Here is a 24,718-nt window from a genome sequence, read left to right on the forward strand (position 1 = left end):
TACAAAAACGTGACCAAAGCAGTTCAACATTTTTTACAGTTAGGCTTGTCGGCATCTTAAAATGGTTACATTTTGAATTTCACATGACTTTTATCCTAAGTAGCATACAGTCAGGTCTCGTTTGCTGTGCTAACTTTAATCCAACTCATACAATATTAAAATGTAATGATAATGTTATCAGTTGTGACTGTTGCTTCCTCATTGTGTTGAACGTAAGCACAAAAAAAGCATTTTTGTTGAGAGATCAACATGTTTATGGAGCTCTTGTGGTAAATGATGCCATAAACGTAGGCTTGACTTACCATTTTCTGTTTGCACTTCCTTGTTGATTTCAGCCATAAGGAAGCATTACTTATCATCTCCCTGAAACCTATGAACAGAAATTAATTCCTCAAAAACTATTTATCTGATTTGAAAAACAGATAAATAAAAGTTTGTTAAAAAACAAAACAAACCTGCAACATTTTTTAGGACAGAAAATTGGACGTTTTGAGGAGTTCGGACAGTTTGTGTGTCTCTCAGAGGTCCATGCAAAGTGTAGGTTTATTCACCAACAATAAATGTCCTCATTCACAAGCTAAAACCTGGTTATCAGAGCACACATAAAGCAATCGCCTGCTTGTAAACCTTTGAGGCAGGCCCATTTGCTTTGCTGACCCTGTACGACAGTTAACAAGGAAGTAGCAGGCGGAGCAAAGGTTTCTGTGCTGGTGAAGTGCAGGGCCAAAAAGGAGAAGCAGTTATTTACTTTGTGTCATGGCAGAATGTGGCGGGATCACAGGTTAGAAGAGGAGGAGGGTGTTTAAAATTAAAAGTCAACACTTAAACAATTAAAGTTAACACTGAATAGTCTGAGGAAAGGCTTTTTCACTTCTGTTGGTTTTTGTCAGCATCTCAGAAAGGAAAAAAGAGCTCAACCGCACCTTGGGATTACAAAATAATTGAACAATCTAGTAGCATGTGTACAGTATATTGATCCGTGACAAGAATGAAGCTTATATCCTTTAAGGCGGACCGCCTGTTGCTGTGTGTCTTTTTCAGTCAGCTCTGGGTAAGTCTTTTTTTTTTTATTTTAACTTTCAGATCACCTTGACTGAAATAAACAAACAAACAAAACAAAAAAAGACCCCAACAGAGGAAACTTTCAATTTCAACCACAATGAGGGCCTGGAGCGAGATCACCTCAAGCTCAGGTTGAGACGGGGAAAACCACTTTTGTTAAAGAGGGGCAGCAACTGAAATGACAGCGCTAAACTTGAGGACATTCTCAGATTGTGAAACAAGAGCTGCATTTATCTTTCCTCACACCCTCCGTGGGATATTCATAAAAGGGGAAATAAGCAATCTTGATTCAAATCTCATTTATTTCTTATTTGTAACGCTTTTCTTTGATCAATCTCATATTGAAACTAACAGTCTCAATGACTGGTGAAGTAGAGGCGCATAAAAGCATTCAGCACCATCTTTAGAATACGGATAATTCTAAGTGTCATCGCACGACAAACCACCAATTGTAAAATTGGTTTTTGATTTGTCATCTGAAAAGACTTTTTAAGTGTGAATTTTAAACCTTTTTAAACATTTGTAGAAGAAAAAAACAAAGCTGCTCCACTTTCTTTTCTTGAACAATTTGTTACCAGTCATTTCTCAGTCAAATTAATGTCAATAAAGTAAACTTTGCAATGTTGTTTTTGAATAAAAAAAAGAAAATTAGTTGTGTCGGTTTTTTCTGTTTTAACCAAAAGTACACTTTTTTTTACAGCATTTGACTTTTTTCTGGACAGTTTCGTTCAAATTGTCATGAAATGGTTGCTTTTTGAAATATAGTCTTTATCGGGTCAATTTTTATTTTTTTAAATGTCCCCTTTTTCTTTAAGTAATTCCTGTTTAACAGCTCCTTCTGTTCAAATATATCTGAAAAACCATAAATAGAATTCAAAAAGCAGAAATAACTCTGGGTGAGGAGCAATCTGAATTTCCATAAGTTTCATTTTTGCCAAGTCAGGGATAATTTGACACCCTTTTTATAAACTTAGAGCTGCAGTTGTAGGATGTGGAGAGGAAAGGACATTTTCTTTTTTCTTTTCTGTGTCCGCTGACTTTTCTTCTGTGTTTAGGTTTTCACTGACTGCACCACAACATCGCAGATAAACACTGTAACAAAACCGATGATGAAGGACGTAGGGCCGTCTGTAAGAGCTTCAAGCACAAACTCCCAAACTACAACGCCTTTAGTGACAACACCTAAACCAAGTAAGGGAGATGTTTAGTGTTTTTTTTGTCGTTGCAATGTATGTGAATTTCAGTTATCATTTGCATTAGACAACCCAAAATTCTTATTTCGAATAAAACCTTCCACCTTTTTTGGTATAGTTTTTGATGTAAATGTGAAAGAAAAGATTTATGGTAAAGTTAATCTGATTCCACTTTATAGCAGCAGCAGCAGAAAAGTAAAACTATTAAAAATGAGGAAGACAATTAAATAATAATATTAATAAATAATAATAACTAAAAAAATAAAACATTTAATCCCATTTAAAATATGTTTTATGATTAGGAATTGAATGGAATTTATAGCCCCCTATTACTATGATCTTATTCTGGATGGTCTAATTGTACTGTTTTGAATTTAAAAAAAAGTATTACTAATATAATTTGAAATATTTTTACCTCCTTCCATGTTAAAAAAATGGATATTATTTTTTGTCTTGTCTTTTTGAAAATCTTTAGAACCTATAAATCCTGATGGCTTTAAGGCAACTGGACAGAATGAGACGAGCATAACCCTCCAGTGGAACAAAGTTAAAGACATTAGCAATTACAAGCTTACTTATGAAAAAGGTTCAAAAGAGGTTACTTCAACTGACGCCACTATTTCCTCTACAATCGATGATCTGACTAGTGGAAGTAGATACAACATCACACTCTTTTCGATGCGGGGTGAAGAGATGAGTGAAGGAACGAGCATCACTGCAGTAACAGGTGAGATTCTGTTTGATCAAAGGTTAGCAACATCCCAAACCTAACTGATTCACTTCATTTTGATATTTCATGTTTTCACTTACATACTTTTTGCAAAAACATGTTTTTTTTAGATGACCTAAAAGTCCTGACTGCTTTCTATCTTTAGCCGGAAGGAGCAAAATCAAGATTTTTTTTTTTTATTATTCGCTGGAACTTGCAGAGGAAATTTTCCCCAATTCATTTTGTTTTCACTATTTCTACCATGTTTTAAAAATTCTCATATTTTCGTATTTCAGCTCCCCGTAATGTTGAAAACTTCACATTTTTTGATCAAAACGAGACCAGCATTACTCTGACGTGGGACTCGGTGGAGAACATCTCCATCTATACACTTTGGATAAATGGGAAAGAGGAGGAGAACATCACAGAATCATCAAGAGGAACCATAAAACATGTCGTCCCAAATCTGACTTCTGGGACTAGATTTGAGTTCAGTCTCTTTACTGTGTTTGAATATGCCAGAAGCAGTGGAAACGACATCACAGCTGTCACTGGTAGGATTCTGGCTTTAACTGCATCTGGAAACTATTTTTTCTCTCCCAAACCCTAAAAAAAAGAAACTTGTTAGAAATAATTCTGTTTTTATGACAGAAAATGTGATTGAAAAATGAAAAAAAAATTAAATGGTATTTTTCTGTTCAGTGTATAGTTATCCTTATATTTTAAACGTTAAGAAAAGTTTCTCTTTCTGTGCAATTTTGTCTTTCAGCTCCATCTAATGCTGATAACTTTACGCATATTGATCAAAACGAGACCAGCATAACTCTGCAGTGGAAAAGGGTGAAGGACATCTCCAACTATACACTTTTGATAAATGGGAAAGAGGAGGAGAACATCACAGAATCAACAGAATTTATAACACATGTCGTCGGGAATCTAAATTCTGGGACTAGAAATGAGTTTATTCTCTTCACTGTGTTTGAATATGCCAGAAGCAGTGGAATCAACATCAAAGCTGTCACTGGTAAAGCATCCTTTTTCTGATAAAAGACAAGAATTCTGACTTTCACTGCATCTGGAAACTATTTTGTTCTTCACAAACCGCAAAAAAAAAAGAAAAAAAGAAAGAAACAGGAACGTAAAATAAAATGTTTTTCTGGTTTAAAACAATTTTTTGTTTTTTGACAGGAAATGTAATTGAAAATTGAAAAAACAAACAAAACTTTTGTCAATAAGAAATGAAACGTTACATTTTGTTCATGCTTTCCTTCTAATTTATAAATGTTGAGAAAAGTTTCTCTGTCTGCGCAATTTAGTCTTTCAGCTCCCGCTAATGCTGAAAACTTTGCTTTCCTTGCAGAGGAAATTTTCCCCAATTCATTTTGTTTTCACTATTTCTACCATGTTTTAAAAATTCTCATATTTTCATATTTCAGCTCCCCGTAATGTTGAAAACTTCACATTTTTTGATCAAAACGAGACCAGCATAACTCTGTCGTGGGACCCGGTGGCGAACATCTCCATCTATACACTTTTGATAAATGGGAAAGAGGAGGAGAACATCACAGGATCATCAAGAGGAACCATAAAACATGTCGTCCCAAATCTGACTTCTGGGACTAGAAATGAGTTCCGTCTCTTTACTGTGTTTGACTATGCCAGAAGCAGTGGAAAGGACATCACAGCTGTCACTGGTATGGCATCCTTTCTCTGATAAAAGACAAGAATTCTGACTTGAAAAATGAACAACTTATCAATTCACAACCTCACTGCTTTGGATTTAGTTTATTTTACACACATGTATACAGATGCCTTATTGTTTGTCTCACTTGCAGAAAGGGGGTGAACTTTTATGTCAGGGGGCGATAAAGAAAAGTTCTAAATCTGATGAAATTTTTTTTGCCTCCTTAAAATGCAAGTATATTTTATTAATTTCCGTTTAACCTTGTGATGAGATTATCCTTTGTTTGTTGTTTTAGCTCCTGCTAATGCTGAAAACTTCATGAATCTAACGCAAAACGAGACCAGCATAACTCTGCAGTGGAAAAGGGTGAAGGACATCTCTGACTACACACTGAGGATAAATGGGAAAGAGGAGACTAACATCACAAAATCAACAGAATTGATAACATATGTTGTCACGAATCTAAATTCTGGGACTGAAAATAAATTCAGTCTATTTACTGTGTTTGAATATGCCAGAAGCAGTGGAAACGACATCACAGCTGTCACTGGTAAAGCATCTTTTCTCTGGTTTGGTTCAAAGATGCAGATATTAAATCCTTGTGTGTAAAAACCACTTAAAAACTTAAAAACAGGGCAAAATGGTAAATTCAAAAGTTTAAGCTGCTCTCCTTGAAGTGTTTGTCTTCCTCTTTTCAGTTCCTTCAAGAGTGGTTTCAGTCAAGGTGACTGAACGCACTGAGAACAGCATCAGGCTCGAATGGCAGAGTGCAAATATAAACTGGGTCTACAAAGTACTGCTTAACGGCAGTGATGTGCCGGCGGGCTCTACCTCAGCAGATCTTCCAAAACTCCTCCCTGGAACAAAATATGTTGTGAGCGTGATCTCACAGTTCTCTGGATTCAGCAGTGCTGCCTTTGACGTGGTCACAGTTACAAGTAAGTGCAATAGTCTCCTTCCTGATTCCCCATTCCAACATGGAATCTGTAATTTTGATAATTTTCATTCATTGCAGAAATAAATTGCGCCGCTGCAAACTGGCAGGTTACAAACTCCACAATAACAGGAAGAGTTGAAGGCTTGTTCTCCAGTGCGACTGCCGTTCCAAAAGAACAAACCGAAGGATCAGCCAACACCAACCTTACTGGCAGCAACATATTCTTCACTCAGCTCCACCCCGGAGCAACCTATAACGTCTCACTTTTTTATGAAATAGCTTCCGAACATCTGTTGCAATGCAGCCACAGTCTAACACTGAGTAAGTTTGGTTTTTACAATAATTAAATGCACCCATAATACAGATAGCAAAACCCTGACATAACCATTTATACACGGCAGGGTAACAGATGATATCTAAGTGATTCAGGTATCTTAGTGGAGCAGGGGGGTCCAAAGGTTTTGCAAAAAGGGCCGCCACATTTGATGAGGTGAAAATGTGCGAGGTTAAAACCTTATAGTAATATTAAATAAAAATGAAATTTATTTTGCAGTGGAATCATTTGCATTTCTTCAGAAATACATTTTTTACTGTAATTACTGTGGATTTCTTATTTAAAAACCAGATATAAAATAAAGAAAAGTCTGACTTCATATGAAATATCACACATTTACTCTTAAATGCTCACTGTAAACTTCTAAATTTAAATCATGTCAACAGGAATGTAACACAAATGGTTATCTTATTCAGAACTAGAAACCATTGTGGTTTTGATCACCAAAACACATGCCCGTAAGAGAGAAAAGTGTTACAAAAAATCGATATATATTTTGCTGAAAAAAACCATCAGGCCTCCTTTTTTTTAACATAAAAATGTTAAAAATATACCAAATGTTCTAAACCTAAAATGTTATTTTGAAATTATTACTTTCCATAAACTCATTCAGTTTTTGTTGTGAAACTTATTGTTAAGATAATATGTTTAGTGAATGCATACGTTTTTATTTTCAATATTTTGAAATTACAAATCAATTGTGTACAAAAGAGTTTGATTTTCTTTCAATAAAGACATTATTTTAATTTCCAAATTTTGAATTAATGTTCTTATTGTCTTGCAGTTCCTCCAACTCTAAATCCTCAGTGCAAACACAGGGGTGGTTATTCTGTCAAAGTTTCCTGGGAAACAGTAAAAGGCGTGTGGACCTCTGTGGAGATTAACATCAATGGGAAAGTGAACGATGTACCTAGAGATAAGACAGAACTCCAAATAGATCAACTTCAACCAGCTAAAACATATAAAGGATCTTTAGCTTCCGTGTCTGGGAAGGAAAAATCTGCAGAGGTGGAATTCTATTGCTCCACTGATCCAGCAGGTTGGACTTGCTTAAAGCCGAAGTAACTTATTTAGAGTTTGAAAGTCATTTCTAAACTTTTTCTGCGTTTTCAGGAGTTATCGGAGGGTCAGTGTTCGGTGTGCTGTGTTTGCTTTTGCTGGTGGGTCTGGCTGCTTTCATTTATATCAAAAAACCAGATATCCTCAGGTTTGTGCTGTCACAAAGACACGTCTTTAGCTCCATTTGATGTCAAACTAACTTAAAGATTCCTATTCCACAGCAGAAAAAAGCCTTTTATTGGTGGATCCAAGCAACACAGTGCAAAGGGAAAGTATGTAGAATTTTTGAAATAGTCTTTTCCTTGATTTTCTTTTCCTTATAATCTGATCTCAATCCCTTTTGTCAGGAAAATTTCTGCGGCTAATTTCCCAGACCACTTTCATCAGTTAAGTTTGGATGAAAACCGGGGACTTAGTCAAGAATATGAGGTACGCTGAACTGTTTTGCTTCCTCTCTTCCTCCTCAGAGTCAACAGACAGTGAAAACGTATCAAAATCAACGAAACGTTACATGGTTTTTAATGTTCTGTAAAAAAAATCTAATACCATACGACTCCCACTTAGGACCTTTCTGCTGTTGGAACAGACCAGGCACGCAGGGCAGCTCTCCTGCCTGACAACAAAGTAAAAAACCGCTTCACCAACGTGCTTCCATGTAAGTGTACCCTCCTAAGAATTGGAAAAACTTGCCCAAAGTGGTCTTAACTTTTCTCTGACTCAGTCTGTTTTCTCTCATTAGACGACTGGTGTCGGGTTAAATTAAGCACCTCTGGCCCTAGTGAGACTCTAGACTACATTAACGCCAGCTACATGCCTGTAAGTACTGAAGACCGTTTTCCTTTATTATTTCAACTCCCAATGAATATTTTGGAAAACTTGATTGAAATGCTATTTTATTTTTTATTTTTAAATAATTCAAAGGATCAACTAGTTTTTAAAGACTTTTGTGTCGTATTTAAATTAAAGCTTTAAAATATAATCCGTCTATAAGAGATTGAGTTACAGACACACTCCCATAAAAACCATTTAACATGTTCTTGTGGAATTTTTCTGGTGATGGAGGACACAAATAAAGAAAATTAAGCTTAAACTAGCATTTGTCAATATTTAAATTATAAATCAGTAGCAGGTGAAAAAAACCTTGAAAATGAGCTTGTTTGTGATGTAGAAAATACTCTGTGCAGGTCAGAAGCTCCCTGCTCTGCTTAAACAGAGATCTCTCAGCGGGGTTGCCAGATGCCAAGGTCCGGCCCACAACTCAGAGATGAATTTCTAAGAACTCCTGCCCCTCTGCAGAAACAATGCCCTAGAAAATGACCTCTTTGCTGGGGATTTTGGCTAAAAATGGGATAAAAATAATTATAAGACCACTTGGAATGCTAGGAAATTAGATCAAAGGATGATCAGAGTTGGTCTTTATGGTGCAAAATGTCCAAAAGTTGTTTTTTTGTGATTTATTTTCTTTGTGAGAATGTTTCTGACATTATACCTATCGGTCCTGTGATGTTTAACTGATGCAGCAGATCGGTGTTCGGATGCCGCTGTTGAAGGACAGAGGCGTTCGTTTTGCCCCCACTCCACCAATTTGAACTGCACCCCGTTAGCACATGAACACACGCGCACTCACTAGCAGGATGGTGGTTACGCTGGACCCTGTCTACCGCCACGACCTGGGTTGGATGGGCCGGTGGCTGGTGCTGGTGCGACTGGGGTGTCAGGGGAGGATCATGTACTCCAGATCTGGCGGCTCACTTTCTATGCGGTGGGGGAGTCTATAACATCCGAGCCAGGGGCCCCGTGTTCTTTGGGTGTGGGTGGGGTTCCTTGAATCAGGGCTACCCTAAAAATGTTCCATCTTTGCTAACAGCAGCTGGGGCCCTGTCTTCTTGCTGTCTTCTTCACGCTGTCCCTAGGCCCTGTTGGGGGTCCCTCGTCGGTCATTGGTATCCGCTCTACCCCCCGGGTGGCTGGACCGGGTCTCTTCCCCCGGTTGTCTTGGTGGGACTGATGGACAGGCTGCCAGGGGTGCAGTGTGGGCTGGTCGTGGGTGGCCCTGGCTTGCTTCTGGGGAGTGGGGGCGGGGGGCTCAGGACCGCTAGGTGGCGTGTCTCTCATCTGGGCGCTGGTGTGTGTCTCAGCTGGTCGGGGCTTGGGTCTGGGCCTGGGACACCTGGGGGGAGCGGCAGGTCCCTTGGACAGCTGGGACCCTGACCTCTGTGCTCTCCGTTTCCCTTTGGTCCTGGGCCGGGGGGCTGTGGGGGTCAGTGTTAAGGTGGCTTCTAACTTCAAACATCTTCTCATCAGAATTTGAGTTTATGGGCATTTTAAAGCAAAACGATCAAGCTTTAAAGTTTGTTATAGGGTGACAAGTTTTCTTTGTATTTGGAAAATGTTTAATTTTGTTTTGTTAGACTAGGGATTTGCTTAATCCTTTTAACCAAAAAAATAGAATCTTGATGAAGTGCACTAACTACAAAAACAGACGCCCTAAAGAAATAAGCCAAAAATGTCTAAAATGTAAAAGAATATCTTTATAAAAGGAAAAAAAAGTTAAAAGTTGAAAAACTTTCTTGATTATTAAAATTATCAAGATAATTTTTCTTGCAAGACAGAAAATACATAGAAACAAGAGTCTTTTAACTTTCTTGAGATTCAGTGCAGTGCTAGATCATAAAAAGAGTATTTACGCTTTAAGATATGTTTTTAAAAAATCGGAAACTTTTGCTTAATTCTTTCCTGTGTTCAGAAAACCATCCCAACTTAAAACATGCTTCTATTTCAATCATGAACATTTAACCTCAATAAAAATGAAGGTTTTGGAGAGTTTCTTGGCGTTGGGACTTCATCAAAAATGTGCAGAGGGAGCTCAAGTTTGGACTTTAAAAATACATTAGAAGCAACATTTCCCTTAGAGGATTGAACTAACATTCCTCTGGAGTCATATACCAAATTTTAAATAATCAAAAAAGCCATAAAGTTGACTTTTAAATGTCACAAAGCTGATTGTTAAATCCTTGATCCTGTTTTCCTTGTGTCATATAAGCAACATCAATAGTGTTTCTTAATTAAGCTTTGGGGGGATTTTGTCAAAATGAATCACTATGAAGCTTTTCATCTGTATACATAATTTAAGCGATACGTTTGACTTTTTATGCTTTTTTTGTAGCTTTTTAAAGCTTAGTTTTAATGTTTGAGGTACATTTGGGATGAAACCATTACTTTTTCAGTTTTGACTGGAATTTTCTGTCTCATGGCCACATGAAATGTCTTTTAAGTTAAGCTTTTTGGGCTGCACAAAAGATTTTTATTAATTTTTATACAAATTAAACTGTTCATGACCTTTCAGGGCTACACCACCAACAGAGAGTATATTGCCACACAAGGCCCCCTGCCTGGCACAGTAAAGGACTTTTGGAGAATGATATGGGAGCAGCAAGTAAAACGCATTGCCATGGTTACCAACTGTGTGGAAGGAGGAAGGGTAAGCTTTTAAAAAATATGAAACATTCAGTAAAAGATGTGTTAGTGAAGAATCACATTAAAACTGAATTTTGAAACTTGAATTCTTTAATTTCTTTAGGGCAAGGGTCTGCAACCTTCATGCTAAAAGAGTCCAGTTTCTTATTGACGGCCACAAAGTCCCACTTCACTGTCTACAAATGACACTTTATTGCAGTTTTTGTGGCCATTAATTATAACATTTACTTTTTAAATGTTTACAATAACTTTAGTGCTATATTTCTCTATATAACAAGTATAACATCTTTTTAATTTGACAGCAGTTCCTTTCAAAATAAAATACATCATGTTTAAAATAAGATCCTCCTGCTGCAACAGATTTACTTCAATTAGAAAAGATTCTAGAAAAACCAAGTTTTCCACCATTGTGATTTTGATTTGCCTTGGGTGTTTTTCTCCTTTTACTATTTAACATAACCATAGCAATGCTTGTTTAGAATTATTTTTTTAAATCTGTACATACTTTAAGAACATTGCCTCTGAACATAGAGACTTCTTTTTTTCCATGAGAACATATACATTTAAGCTTATTCTAATAAATGATAAACCACTTTGACAACATTACACTTTTTACCATAATTTTGCTCGATTGCCTGACATGAAAATAACAAAAATGAATTAACAAATTAACCAAAACTACAAATGTATTAATTATTCAAAGCCAAAGAGCCACAACGGAGGGATAAAAGAGCCCAATGTGGCTCCACAGCCTCAGGTTACAGACCTCTGCTTAAGGGTATTTTGTCAGCAAATGTAAAAATGTTTTCTCTTTGCTTAGACAAGAACAAATGCAGATTTAAAAAATGTATTTATATTTTTTTTTAGACCAAGTGTGAGCGATACTGGCCTGAAAACGGCAACCCAGGCATTTACGGAGAGATTTCAGTCACTGTCACATCTGAGAAGAGGGACACCAGCTGGACGCTGAGGGACTTCACTGTGAAACATGTAATAAAAATGTTAAAAACATGTTATCTCACATGTATATGTGTAAACTTTAGGAAACATAAGTGTGAAAACTGCACTTTAAACTTTTAGTGATGATGATCGAATGTGTGCGTACAATCTTTGTCCACAGATGAAGACTTCAGAGGAACGCACAGTGAAACATTTCCACTTCACTGCTTGGCCTGATCATGGAGTTCCTGAGAACACGGTTGTCCTGATCCAGTTCCGAGGACTAATGAGACAGCATATAGACAGTGAAAGCAGCAACGCACCGACTGTCGTTCACTGCAGGTAGAGAACAACAGCTTGCACTCAATATGGACTCCAGAGAGATGTGGTATCAAAAGAACTAGATTGTGACTCACATTTTTAGACTTTTTTTTTTTTAACCCTGGTCCAAAATTACCCACTTAATGTGCGGGATTACCATAAGGTATGCAGGAACAGATGGACAGTGCTTTGCAAATTTCTTCAACCGACTTGGGATGTATCAGACACGTTAAGTAGTTGTTTTTGAGTCTGCATTTGGCTGAAGAACAATGTGACACAGCAGGACAAGATGCTACACAGTTCTCTGCCAACACTCTGGTGCCCAGCCCATCAGAGGAATTTTTTTTTTTTTTAAAAAGAGTAAAAAAAGAAACGTTTTTTTTAAACATACTTCCTCTTCCTTTAGACACGGGCTCTCAGTATCAGTGCAACCAGAGTACCTCAGACCTTTGCAGAGCCTGAAGTAGCAGCATTTTATGGGTCATCTCTGACTAAAAGAAAGCTTGGATAGGAATTTAAAGCTATATTTAAAAGTGTAATATTGCAATTGTGCATTGTTTTTCAATGAATTTCTGTGAAAGCTTTAATGACACAAGTGTGGCAGGATTCAGTCAGATAAAATATTGAAAGTGAGAGGATTTTTAGAAGCAGGACATCTGAAGCTTTAACTTATAAAGCACTACAAATTTCCTTTTTCAAACTTAAAAAGGATGAAATGGTATTTCATCTGCTGGATCAAACACCATTAGTAGCAGAGTTAAAAGGGTATTCTGACTTCTTTTTTCATCAAGATCGTGAATGCAGACTAAGAATTTAAAACTTAAGAGGTAATAAAAAGGTGAGAAGTTTTTAAAGTTCCACACAAAACTGGGTCAGTGATATTTTCAGACTTGAACTGCTAGAGGAAGTAGCTGTTACTTCTATAGAACTGTGGGGCTTGTGGTCATTGGGTGATAAAACCTTTTTTTTTTCAGGATAGTTTAAATATTTTTTTGCTTTTTTTTCTCTTAGTGCTGGAGTGGGGAGGACAGGTACTCTCATTGCCCTCGATGTGCTGCTCCAGCAGCTTGGCAAAGAACAAGCAGTTGATATCAAATACTTTGTGAGGAAGATGAGGCTGAACCGACCGTACATGGTGCAAACAGAGGTGAAAAAACTATAACATTTTCCATCTTCAAGCTCTTCTTTTGGATGTGTGGATCATCTCTGCAAAATGCATGCTTTTTTACCTAAATCAGGGGTCTGCAATCTGTGGCTCCAAAGCCACACGTAGCTTTTTAATCCCTTCATTGTGGCTCTAAAGCTAAAAAAAATAAAGTTCTTCATATTAAAAAGTTACTCTAAAGTAAAAAGTTAGTTAACAGCAAAGTGAAAACAGTAAAGCAAACTAACTCGAACTTTATCCAACTCATTCACAAACAGTCAAATAAACAGGATGTCACTCGTCATGGCTCCTGACTGCAGTACCCAATAGTTTAACAAAGTCAAATAATTTTTTGGACAGATTTATGGTTGCCGTTTACTACAGAAAATCAATTGGAGGTCAGTAAGCACAACCAGAATACGTGCTTTAGATGCACCGCATTATAAGATAGATTTGTCTACTTTTGAACAAATTCAATTTTACCTTATCGTTCAAAAAATACGGAATTAGTCACTTAAATAGCTTCAAATTACTTTTGCAAGTTAGTTTTGACAGAAATGCACCACAAATTATGAAATAACCTTTTTTTTTAGCACTGCTGACAGTTTACTACTTACTACACACTTGCGGAATTATTATGATCCAATGCAACTTAGACAGTCTTTTATTTTGAAAAGAAGTCATGTCAAAAGTTATAAACTATTTCATATTTTGAAATAAAGAAATTATCTCTTGATAATTGTGTTTTAGTGGTGCCAAAAAAAAATTGTTTATTCATTTTTATCATAATAGTTACGACGTAAATTCAAATCAGTCTTATTTTTCTAAAGCGTGAAGTAAGAGATTGTAGTTGCAGTGTTGAAGATTGCAGACCGCTGACCTAAATCCTACCAACCACAGCACAGACTTCTGCAGTCCCCATGATCCGCTCGTGTTGGTTTCTTTTTTCAGTCGCAGTACGTTTTCCTGCACCAGTGCATCATGGACAGTCTGACGCCCAACACTAACCTGGATGACAACTTTTACGAAAACGTGGGAGCGGTCTACGTCAACGCCACTGCCCTGCGAGAGCTTTCTCTAGCGCAGGGCAAACACCCAAACTAGTGTCTAACCTGCACTCAGACTTGAATGCACTTAAGCAAACTATAACTAGCAAACATGTACCAAATATTACATATTTTCTGTTGTTATTAATTTACTGCATCTGTTTAGAGACTTTGTTTTATTTGCCAAGTGTATAATTTTATTATCAAGAAACAATTAGACTCAAGGTGAAAAGAAAATGTTTAATTAATATAAACTACAATAAAATATAGTATATTGTACAGTAAATTAAATATTTTGCGTTTACAAAATATCTAGTTTAACAAATGTATTGAAGAAACTATAAAACTTGAACTGAGTTGTCTTTCCAGAGCCACCGTAGTTCTTTTTGCTGAACAGATTCATGAATTCTGATTGGTTGTTGCTGTCAGAGGAAATCTTGACTTCTGGGTTCTGAAAAATTCTTGTTGATGAGTTCCTTTCGGGCCATCAAAGCATCAGAGCTGGTTTCTGCTGTCAACTGCTTTCCTGAGTAGAGAGACTCTGCTTTTCCTGCTCTAGCCGGAGGAGGGACGGAGAACTTCAACGCTATGTTGTGCAGCACGCTGCACGCCTTGATGGTGTTCAACTTTTTGTTCAAAGAGCCCTCCTCTGTGAAACCGAGTTGCATCAGACACCTGAACCGCCGTTTCAGCAGGTCCAGGGTTTCTTGCATGACGCTGAGCATCTTGGCGTGGGCCTCGTTGAAAAGGACTTCCTCGTTGGTTTCAGGTTTGGCCACAGCAGTCAAAATATGTTTCCCCAAGAGGTAACCTGACCCAGCTTTAAGAAAACAAAAAGGGAAAATTAGTCATTTACATAAAAAAAAACACAGCAGCAATAAAGAAATATTCATTCCATAAACTGAAAAGTCTTTTTTTTCATAGTTAAATTAGGGCAGTTTTTTGTGTCAAATGCAAAAAAAACAAAAAACTGAAGGAGAAAGCAGTGATGCAAATCCCTTCACAACTAAAAACAGAATACCATATCCTGTACATGTTTTCTTCTTTCTATTAGTACTTTAGACACGGATCTCCTTGAAAAGTATGTTTTTTTGGTGTATGTGCAATACATGGGTATATTTTGGTCTAACTTGAATTAAGAAAGACAAAAAGAAGAACACTTTTACTTCCAAATGGTTTTAACCCGAGGTTTTAATCTCACTTTTGTGATTTCCTTAAATTGGAAAATGTGTGTTAATTCTCAAATATCTCAAATCTAATGCTCAATTTATTCAGAAATACATTCTAAGTAATAAATAAGGAAGCTCTAATAAGAAATGCCTCTAATATTTTATTAAATAAATAAAAAATGACTAACTCTTTGCTACCATTATGCCCTAAAAGTTATTAAAAATGTCTTCAGCTTGTTCAGAAAGGAGCAGCTAGATTGTTTGCAGGAACTAGCAGAAGAGATCACATCACTCCTGTGTTAGTCTCACTTCACTGACTCCCAATTGAATCTAGAATTAAGTTTGAAATCCTCCTGCTAACCTATAAGGCCTTAAATGGTATAACCCCATCCTATATTAAAGATCTCATAGTCCCTTATCACCCAAACAGAACACTTCGGTCACAAAAAGCAGGACTGCTTGTGGTTCCTAGAATTGTAAAAGTACAGTTGGAGTTAGAGGCTTTAGCCACCAAGCCCCTGTTTTATGGAATAAACTCCCAGCTCATGTAAGTGAGGGAGACAGTTTCCACATGCATGGTTGGGCTTAAAACACTTATCTTCGGACAGGCTTATAGCCAGGCTAGCTAGTAATTAAAGAATATTTAACCTATTGCTCCCTTACCTAACCTACTGCAATGAAGTTTGGGGGAATAATTACAATTTTCAGAACAACTTTTAAACATATTTCTCTGCAGAGGGAAGATGGTTTCATAAACCAGGTCAGGGTGGCCCCATTCGCCCTGCTTGGATGAATATTATATTGTATTAATATTGATATGCTAAAAAATATAGATTTTCTACAATTATTATAACCACTCACTATATGTGCCATAGTGTATGCAACTTACTATTAACATGTTTGAACTAACTTTAATAACAGTATCAATTAGTTGTTGGTAGGCTGCTAGAAGTTAGAAGCTGGGGAAAGTATGGTGCACTGGGGTTCTGCCCTCATCGCTGGAAGGGCGGCCGACCCCTGATCGGAAGATTGCAGGTTCGATTCCCGCCTTCCTCAACCACGTGATGAAGTGTCCTTGGGCAAGACACTGAACACCACCTTGCCTCTGGTGGAAGGTTGGTGCCAGTGCTCGGCAGCGGAGCCGCCATCAGTGTGTGAATGGGTTTGTGACTGTACAGCGCTTTGGGCCTTTGAGGCAGGTAGAAAAGCGATTTATGAGAATACACAATTTCTCCTCTATAGTTGAATCTAGCCCAGTCTGTTTGGTTTAGTTCAGCTATAACCTATTGAATTCTATGACTTCATGTTCTTTATGATTTTATTTTTATCGTACAATGAAGCCCATTGAGACAGCTATGGTTGTATTGTTGGCTCGTCTCGTGCCCCAAGCCGTCCCCCAACTCCACCTGGATGGAGCCCATCCACTGGACTATTCAAACATGAAGCTGTAGAGTTAGTTCAGGTGCGTCGCCTGTTCGTCCTGGGAGAGGATCCATCCTTCATGTGGACATCGCTGAGGTTTTTGAAGGTCAAACGATCCAACGGTTTACATCCTGTTACTGAGCTCCATCTTTCCACTGTTTGAATACAAACTATTGCTTTTTTAAAGATTTTCCTTTTAGACATTTTTATTCTTTAGAGGAGCACTTGGTGCATAATTGAGGTATTATTAGAGAGAGAGTTCAATAAACAGTTTGTTTTGGGATGTGTATATTTGCTGGAATCTCTTTAGGGGGCATCAGCTGTGATTCAGACTTTAAAGAAGTGCTTCCTCATATTGTCTTACCGATTAACCAGTACGGTCCGTGCAGATCCTCCTCCACCTCCCTGCCTTTGAATGAGGACTCCCAGAGTTCCTGCTCCGAAGTGCTCCCTACGCAGCATTTCTCCACACTCAGGATGTTGCCCTGGGAATCGCATATGAACTGGCTCACCACCGACGTGAAGCCCTGCGCGTTGATGAAGGACTTAAAGAACTCCTTCTCATACGGAGAAGCCCTGATCTTAAACTGGGCAGGAGCCATGGCTCCCAGGACGTTGGGGATTTTGCAGAACTCTTTAATGACGGCGGCGTTTTGAATCCTGGCTTCCGCGGTGAGAGGGAAAGAGATGAACACGTCCGACATCCCCGCGATGACCCCCGATGCTGAGCTGGCGACGCTCGTGAGGCTGGCGTGCAGGCACGAGCCCACTTTCTGCACCACGAGCGGGCTGAACGCGCCATGCGCGAAGTAGTTAAGAGCCACCATGACGAACGCGTCCACCGGAGGCGAGGGTTTCTTGCAGGAGACCGTTTTCATGCGGATTCGAACGGCGTCGACGATGAAAGCGATGCAGGGCCGCGTGAGGTGGAAGTATTCGAACAAAGCGGCGTCGTTGAATTCGTCAAAACAGGTCGAGTTCTCCTTCTCCGCCGCTTCTTCTTCCAGGAGAAGCTCGTGCACCGCCAGCCACACCGGAACAGCAAACGTCATTTTTGTTTGTTTGGAACGTGTATTTGAAGACAATAAGCACAAAACTAAACAACAAAAATGTGGAATACTTGGAAGAGGAGCAGCACCCTGTTATTGCTTTTCTTCGTCTATCAATAAAGTTAACAAAACGCAGCACCAAACTCACTACTGCCCCCTGCTGTACATTTAAAGATCTTTGTGCCAATAACAATAAATGACACACAGGACAATTTTCAAAATGAAACACCAAAAAATCTCCTTATTTGTAATAAAATGAAGTGTAAACAGAAAAGGAGGGAAATAGGACCCCCAATCTTTTTTTAAAATATCTTTTATGCACTTTTGTCATCTTTGAATTGTACAAAAATACAAAGGCAACAATGAAACAACAAGATATACAGTATATATATTATTTTATGTTTAGCCAGAAACTATAAACACAACTTGGTTCAGCTTTGAAACTTTATCTATTTTGTCTAAAATAACAAAAGTTGAGTTTATCTTGTGGAAAAATACCTCATCTTTAATGCACTGAAACATACTGTAAATGAACATATTTAAGTGATATTTTCTTATTGGTATGATGGAAACATCTTGATCAATTAAGAAAAAAAATTTAAAAGGTAAATAGCAAAGTCACAGTGCAAAAGTTACATACAAACCCACTAACCAGACCTGTTAACTTTGCATACAAATTTGCAAAAGCGAACAGATTTGGCATATTACACCATCAGAAAGGTTCCCCCAGATTATTAATAAATGAACAGAGAAACCACAAAACACCCAGCAGCAGACTGTTATGTTTTGGGTGATAAATAAAACATTTTGTTGACATCACTGATGGAGACATCCTTTATTCGAGGTATTCCCCCCTTCTGCAGGCATTCTTCACTCTGCTTTAGTGCATAAATATCTAAAAGACACAAAGAAGACACTTAAAGCTGTTTTCTTGGTGGTGTTTTCTTAATTTTGACATAATATCCGACCTTTTTGACATAAATTACTCACCCTTATTTGTATTCATTTATTTTAAAAGTATATGCTTTTATTATGTGAGGTACAGTTCCTTTTTTAGAAAAATGCAGCTGCAATTAGCGCATGTTAAAGCTAGTTCGGTTGTATTACTCCTAGCAGTGATTTTACTTCCTTTTTTTAAAATTCAATATAATTTCACTTCAAACAGCTTTTCTGTGATTTACGCTGACTGTTAGCCTGCAGCCATAAACTCACCTGTGATGTTGTCCACAGAGTCCAGTGGGGCTGTGTTGCTCATGTTGACCCCAAATAACACCACAACAAACACCAGTATTGCCACCAGCATATATATTGGCACTGCGAGAGCCCAATACCTGCATCAAACATTTCACTTTAAGATTCAAACAAAGGCTAACAAGCCTAGGGTAATCTCATTGTAAAAAGACATAAAACATAAATTCTAACTTGTCATATTGTTGCTACTTACTTTTGAGGCCAATAAGTGAGCCCTATAGAATGAAGCCATTCCTCTGGTATGTATGCCCACAAGCAGTACAGAACTTTGGGAAAAGAAACAGAACAAACATATTTTATTAAGAGAATTCTTTGATACTCTTTTAGGATAGACTTTTTTTTCAAATTGTTCACGAACTATTTTTACTTCTGTTCTGTTACATTATCTTACATTTATGTATAAACATATGTCCTTTCATTTCAATTTATTTTTAAATCTGATGCTTTTTCATACAGAAAGACCATCCAACCAATAAAAAAGACAACCTTTGAGGAAAGTGTAAATATTCATTTATAAGCAACAGAGTTATGTGATATTCCAAATTGAAATCTTTTTAGAATTATTGGGATTATTAGAAGAATTTTCTTTTAAATGAGAAAAAGACAATCCAATTTAAAAGTTAAACAAGACTTCTTCATTTGGCTTAATACAATTTTGCCGACTTATTAAATTGTGTAGTTTTAAGCCTAAATATGAACATAACAGGCCTATTAAAAAAATCCTACTTTTTACCCAAAACAACAACAACACACAACTAGCGTTTTAAAGTAATTTACAATATTTAAGTCACTACCATCCTGCCATCTTTCAGCTGAATTTTTAAAAATATATATAAACACAATAACCTTTTACTAATGTATACCTTGAGATATAAATAACTTAAAAAAAACTAATTATTGAAAGAATTCTATTGAGAAAAAAATCCAAAAAGGCTTGTTTTTTTTAAGTGAAGTCACATTGAATTAATGGCAGTCTGTTTTTCAGGTGGTCAACTATTTATCACCCTAGTAGTAAGGAGATTTAAATCTCCACCGAGAAACGGTTATTCTATTTTAACTCAAGTGAGTCGTCCTGCACATTTACAAATTTCAATGAGATTAGATTTATGGCAACATAAACAAAAGGAACAGAATGTCTTTGCTATATTACCAAGAGCCGTAGAGATAAGTAATTCCACAACATTTTACGTTGAATGACATCTTCTGCAAATAGAACTATGCTTCTAATTTGAAAGAACATGATGTGATGGGACTTAACTTACAGAAGCCAAACTGGGAGCCAAGGAAGAGAACAAACCCATAGATTGCTCTCTCTGGCATAGGTGATGGGGAGTTTTCAACCATGATCTGAAACCAGAACACAAACAGACCATCTATTGGGTAAAATAATCGAAAATAAACAATGACAAAAAGTCACTAAACTTACCGACAGATAATAAGTGTATTTTGGTTCGTAAGAAGAGCAGCAAGTTTACAAAAACCCCTAAAAACAGTTTAAATGTTTCTCAAATAGCTTGTTTATATCGTACCATCAGCTAGGTTCAACGATAGATAAAATCCAATTCTACTATTTCAAACGAAACATAAATAAAAATGTAAAAAGTGCATCTAATCATATTACGCCAAAACCTAGCTGACTGCTGTCAACAAAACGTTAGTCCATCACCTAAATGAGTTCGGTCAGAAACTGTACATCAGGAACAAAAGACTTTAAAGAAATAAAGCAAAATTACATATCAATCTTGTGTTCTTTGTTAGTAATGTATAGATATTAAAAACTATTTTCAAGCTTGAAAAAAGAAAGAAATAAAAAAATCAACGAAGGGAGAACTTTCTGCCGCTCGAACGAATCATGTTACTTTTTTCCTGACGAACATATTTGACTGTTACTCATTCCAGAAGCACCGCAGCATGGCTTCGTGAATGTGAAGGTAAACAACTTGAAACATAATTTTTCCCTGTTTGGGAGGATAATAAAGTGGCTATTTTTGCTAATAGAAACAGTGTGTGCCCTTTATCTGGGATACATATGTATGTGACACAGCGTTAACTGTTTTCGTTTACATCTCACCTAAAATTGGCTTCTTTCAAAAACGTGGCTGTGTAACACAGCAAATACTCCCTGAAGTTTAAAGAAGTGCGACCACGATGTCTAAAATCAAAGGAAAGGAAACTCCTGCTGGAAAAACGCAACAGCTGACGTCCAAAGAAAAAAGGAAGAAGTTTTTTATAAAGCATAATCGTAAAAAACAAACTTCCCAAAAGACTCTAAACAAGAAAAATCTAGAAAATCCTGGAGCAAAGCAAACTGCACCACCACAGGATCCCCAACAGTTTTCTTCCAACTGGAAAGCATTACAAGAGGTTTGTCTGACGAATATTAAACTCTATGCTCTTCATAAGCTGTGCAACTACTTATGTGAAAATGTATTTACTTTTAAAATGTAATTATCTTCTTTGTTTCCTGAACATGGCAGATCTTAAAGAGCAGTCAGCCAGAGAAGAAGCAGCCTGTTACACCAAAACATCGGAATGGTGTCTTCCCTAAGAAGTTTAAAGGAAATGAGCCTAAAAAGTTTCAAAATAAGAGCCCTGCTCCCAGCCAGGTGCACACAGACAGAGAGGGAAAAGTCAAAAGTGGCGATGCCCCAAAGGAGGATGGGGTGAAGGCAAAGATCCACGCCGCCTTAGACAAACTGCAACCTGGTGGTGCAAGGAAAAGGCAAAACGAAAAGACAGACAATGAGAAACCAGCCAAGAAAAAGAAGCCCGTCACTGAAGAGAGGAAACCCACAGAGTATGTATCCTTATTGCTAATACTTGACTTCAGTTCGGGTTTGCCTTGTAATCTTTGCTTGTGCTGCTGTAGGGAGGACCTTTGGTTTGATGACGTCGACCCTGACGATATTGAGGAAACGATGGGAGCCGAGGCTGCAGAGATCATGAGGAGGAAACAAGGCATGAAAACAAGCAAGAACGTAGATAGCGTTCTGGTAAAAGAGAACGCCTTTGATGGGTAAGAGAAACTGTTTTGTGTTCTTACGGTCAAAATGCCACACCTTCATTTGCTATCGATCAACTCTAGTTGAAATTCACCTTTCTTTATAGAGCTCTTTTCCTGTTAAAAAACACCTCAAAGTCTTTTACATAAATAAATAATAATTATATTAGTATTTATAATAAACACATGTTGTGTACAAAAACTAGCAGGAAAAAATAATCCATAAAATCAAATTAAAACATGAGGAAATGTAAAATCGACATAAAAGCTAAACTAAAAAGGTGAGTTTAGGCCAAAGTTCTGCCATGTGGCCTCGCTGTGGGTTTTTGTTTATGACCTCAGGGAGCACCAGCATAACTGGATCTGAGGGCTCTGGGAGGGTCGTCTGCTAACACCAGCTTGATTAAAATTAAAGTGCAATTTCATTAAACTAAGAAAAGTACCTTAAAATCGATCCTAAAGCTGACAGAGAACCAGATATTTCAAATTTGGAGTCCTTCTTTTTGTCCTGATATTTTTTGATAATTTTTGCTCAACAATCATTATTATAGTATATTGTTTTAATCTCATCTGCTGCTCTTCTTCATCATTGTTTTCTTGGTCGGATGTGTAAAAGTGTTGAAAAAGTCCATTCCTAGCAACTCTTTAATCTAGTGGGATACTTCCCGTGTGTGTTGCTCTCTTTGGGCATAAGTATGAGTCTTAAAATCGTCGGATTGTTTCGCAATTGCTTCCTGATGAATATGCAGCCATAGCTGTTGCAGAGTTTATGCTCATCTCAACCTGCAGCAGACTGGCTCCAACAGACTCCCTAAGTGGAAGTAGTTGGAAAAACAGCCGTTGCCTTTTTAAACAAGTTTTTGAAAAAATCGGTATAGTTGTCAGTTATACCCCAATAACATCAGATGTTCTCTTACTTCTCTCAAAAGAGAAAATGATTTAATAATGTTTCAGGTGATTTCTGTGGAGAAACTTTAAAACGGGCAGCAGAAAGACTGGACTGTTTCATTAGATGACCTTTTGTTTTCTCCACGTTTGTACGTATGAATATCAGCATCACCAAAGCTGTAGCTATTGATTGTGAGATGGTGGGAGTCGGTCCAGATGGGGAGGACAGCATCCTGGCACGTGTGTCCATCGTGAACCAGTTTGGAAAATGCATCTATGACAAATATGTCAAACCCACAGAGAAGGTGACAGACTACAGAACAGCTGTCAGTGGGATCCGACCGGAACACATTAAAAATGGTAAGAAAACGAGACATCACTGTATACTTAGATGTTTATTGCTTTCAAACAATCCTCTGTGCTTTTGAACAGTGTCAAAATGTGATTTTTTTTTTTTTACAGGGGAGGATGTGCATGTTGTGCAAAAGGAGGTGGCTGAAATTCTGCAAGGAAGAATTGTGGTTGGTCATGCAATTCACAATGACTTAAAGGTATTGTGTTGCCTTAAAATAAATGTGTGCTCCAATAAAACAGCTGTAGCTCTCCTCTTACAGAGTCTGTCAACTGTTTCAGATTCTTCTCTTGGATCATCCAAAGAAGCACATTCGGGACACTCAGAAGTATAAACCCTTTCGGAAGACTGTAGGGGTAATTATAGAAAGTTCTTTTGTTTTTACTGAGACTTACTGGTAGATCGTCTGTGGAAGGTTCCAGACCTCATCTTAATAAGAACAAGTTTATAAATGATTTTATATTTTAGAGCGGCCGACCTTCGTTGAAACTCCTCTGCAGAGAAATCCTGCATGTGAAGGTGCAGCAGGGAGAACACTCTTCTGTAAGTTGGAAATAAAATACATCATTTTTCTTATTCTGATAATGATAAGAGATTGAAAAAAACAAAAACAAACATTTTCTGTGTGTTGCAGGTCCAAGATGCTCAGGCCACCATGAGGTTGTACACTTTGGTGAAAAAACAGTGGGAAGCAGAGTTGAAAGCAAGCAAGAAAAACAGCGACTCTAATAAGAAGAATGAGAGGAGGCCCAGGAAAAAACAAAATCAGTAAACACAATTATCCAAATATAACTTATAATTCAGAGGTTAAACATATGTTTTGTAAATTAAACTTTTCACAAAAAAGTGTAAGTTCTTTTAAAAAGGAAGACAAAATATATCATCATGGATAGCCTGATTCGGATGGAGACTTGTTTGTTTAAAGCACAGTGCTGCACATTTAACCTATTTAAACAGGAGGCTCAAAGCTTTAGCTTGAATTTGTATTCATTTTTTGTCAGCCTATGTATTAAAAAAGAGAGATCTTAAAAAATGTAGAAAAAAACGTAAGTATTCCCAGAAGGGTTGTAAAAATGTTAGATGGCCGTCACATGTAAGTTTCAACAGTTTTGTGTGTCTGAACATTCGTTTGAGCGTAAAACCATCTTTTCCTGTTAAGACATTTTCCAGCAGTGAAGAAGTTGTTTTTCCACAATGTATCTTTTACCTCTGACAAAAAATGACCCCTGTATGTGCAAGTTCAATGTCTGTTGATGTATTTTTTTCATATGGATTATTGTTTTTTAAATAAATTGAGAAACAATTGATCTGGTCTGGTCTTTTTACTTAAAAAAGTAAAGTATTTAAATATGAAAACATATTTAAAAAATTACATTTTCATGCTTATTGAAGGTGCAAATGACAAATCTAAAACAATGAAACAACAGTTCTTAAGCTTGTTTTTGAGTTTTCTCTATTTAAATAAATGTAGTCTTTAATATTTTTCATGATTTAAATTTAATTTAATAAGTAAAATATCTAATTTAAAAGTGCTACATAAGTATACGCCATTTACCATCATTACTTTATTAGGCCAGAAGACAGATGTATGTTCTCCAACCAACAGAAAGTTATAAGAATTGTGGTTATCTTAGAGCATCAGTTTTATATTCTAATGTTTTCTTTCTATAGGGAGGGACAT

The 24,718-nt window shown here is 37.1% G+C and overlaps 4 protein-coding genes across 7 annotated transcripts; 2 read left to right on the plus strand and 2 right to left on the minus strand.

Moving 5' to 3' along the window:
- Window positions 1–769: 769 nt before the first annotated feature.
- ptprh (protein tyrosine phosphatase, receptor type H) lies at window positions 770–14,275 on the plus strand. Of its 4 annotated transcripts, none has more exons than XM_020712352.2 (20): window positions 770–1,051; window positions 2,118–2,253; window positions 2,731–2,982; window positions 3,261–3,518; window positions 3,734–3,988; window positions 4,401–4,658; window positions 4,944–5,198; window positions 5,347–5,586; window positions 5,664–5,906; window positions 6,704–6,958; window positions 7,033–7,126; window positions 7,203–7,250; window positions 7,326–7,407; window positions 7,543–7,633; window positions 7,718–7,794; window positions 10,325–10,459; window positions 11,323–11,445; window positions 11,576–11,736; window positions 12,727–12,862; window positions 13,811–14,275. In XM_020712352.2, the coding sequence occupies exons 1-20, from the start codon at window positions 989–991 to the stop codon at window positions 13,961–13,963; spliced, it is 3,315 nt and encodes a 1,104-aa protein (XP_020568011.1). In that variant the 5' UTR covers window positions 770–988; the 3' UTR covers window positions 13,964–14,275. The 4 variants fall into 4 exon arrangements, with proteins under 4 accessions (XP_020568011.1, XP_011486381.1, XP_011486382.1 ...); XM_011488079.3 differs by having other exon boundaries at window positions 7,200–7,250; window positions 13,811–14,273; XM_011488080.3 differs by lacking the exons at window positions 3,734–3,988; window positions 4,401–4,658 and having other exon boundaries at window positions 7,200–7,250; window positions 13,811–14,273.
- Window positions 14,132–17,683, minus strand: LOC101157649 (putative nuclease HARBI1). Its single transcript, XM_004080327.4, has 2 exons — window positions 16,861–17,683; window positions 14,132–14,725 (listed from the first exon to the last, which is right to left on the minus strand). The coding sequence occupies exons 1-2, from the start codon at window positions 17,546–17,548 to the stop codon at window positions 14,331–14,333; spliced, it is 1,083 nt and encodes a 360-aa protein (XP_004080375.1). The 5' UTR covers window positions 17,549–17,683; the 3' UTR covers window positions 14,132–14,330.
- Window positions 17,684–17,842: 159 nt separating this feature from the next.
- On the minus strand, window positions 17,843–20,478 carry pigp (phosphatidylinositol glycan anchor biosynthesis class P). The gene is made up of 5 exons (XM_004080328.4): window positions 20,223–20,478; window positions 20,059–20,143; window positions 18,990–19,062; window positions 18,758–18,876; window positions 17,843–18,440 (listed from the first exon to the last, which is right to left on the minus strand). Exons 2-5 carry the CDS (start codon window positions 20,138–20,140, stop codon window positions 18,325–18,327), a joined length of 390 nt encoding a protein of 129 aa, XP_004080376.1. The 5' UTR covers window positions 20,141–20,143; window positions 20,223–20,478; the 3' UTR covers window positions 17,843–18,324.
- A 194-nt stretch (window positions 20,479–20,672) lies between these two features.
- Window positions 20,673–24,342, plus strand: rexo4 (REX4 homolog, 3'-5' exonuclease). The gene is made up of 8 exons (XM_004080329.4): window positions 20,673–21,160; window positions 21,274–21,593; window positions 21,666–21,812; window positions 22,852–23,045; window positions 23,148–23,236; window positions 23,319–23,393; window positions 23,506–23,580; window positions 23,672–24,342. Exons 1-8 carry the CDS (start codon window positions 20,945–20,947, stop codon window positions 23,807–23,809), a joined length of 1,254 nt encoding a protein of 417 aa, XP_004080377.1. The 5' UTR covers window positions 20,673–20,944; the 3' UTR covers window positions 23,810–24,342.
- The last annotated feature ends 376 nt before the right edge of the window (window positions 24,343–24,718 follow it).

Source organism: Oryzias latipes, chromosome 19, assembly GCF_002234675.1.
Source record: "Oryzias latipes chromosome 19, ASM223467v1".
Classification (NCBI taxonomy): Eukaryota; Metazoa; Chordata; class Actinopteri; order Beloniformes; family Adrianichthyidae; genus Oryzias; species Oryzias latipes.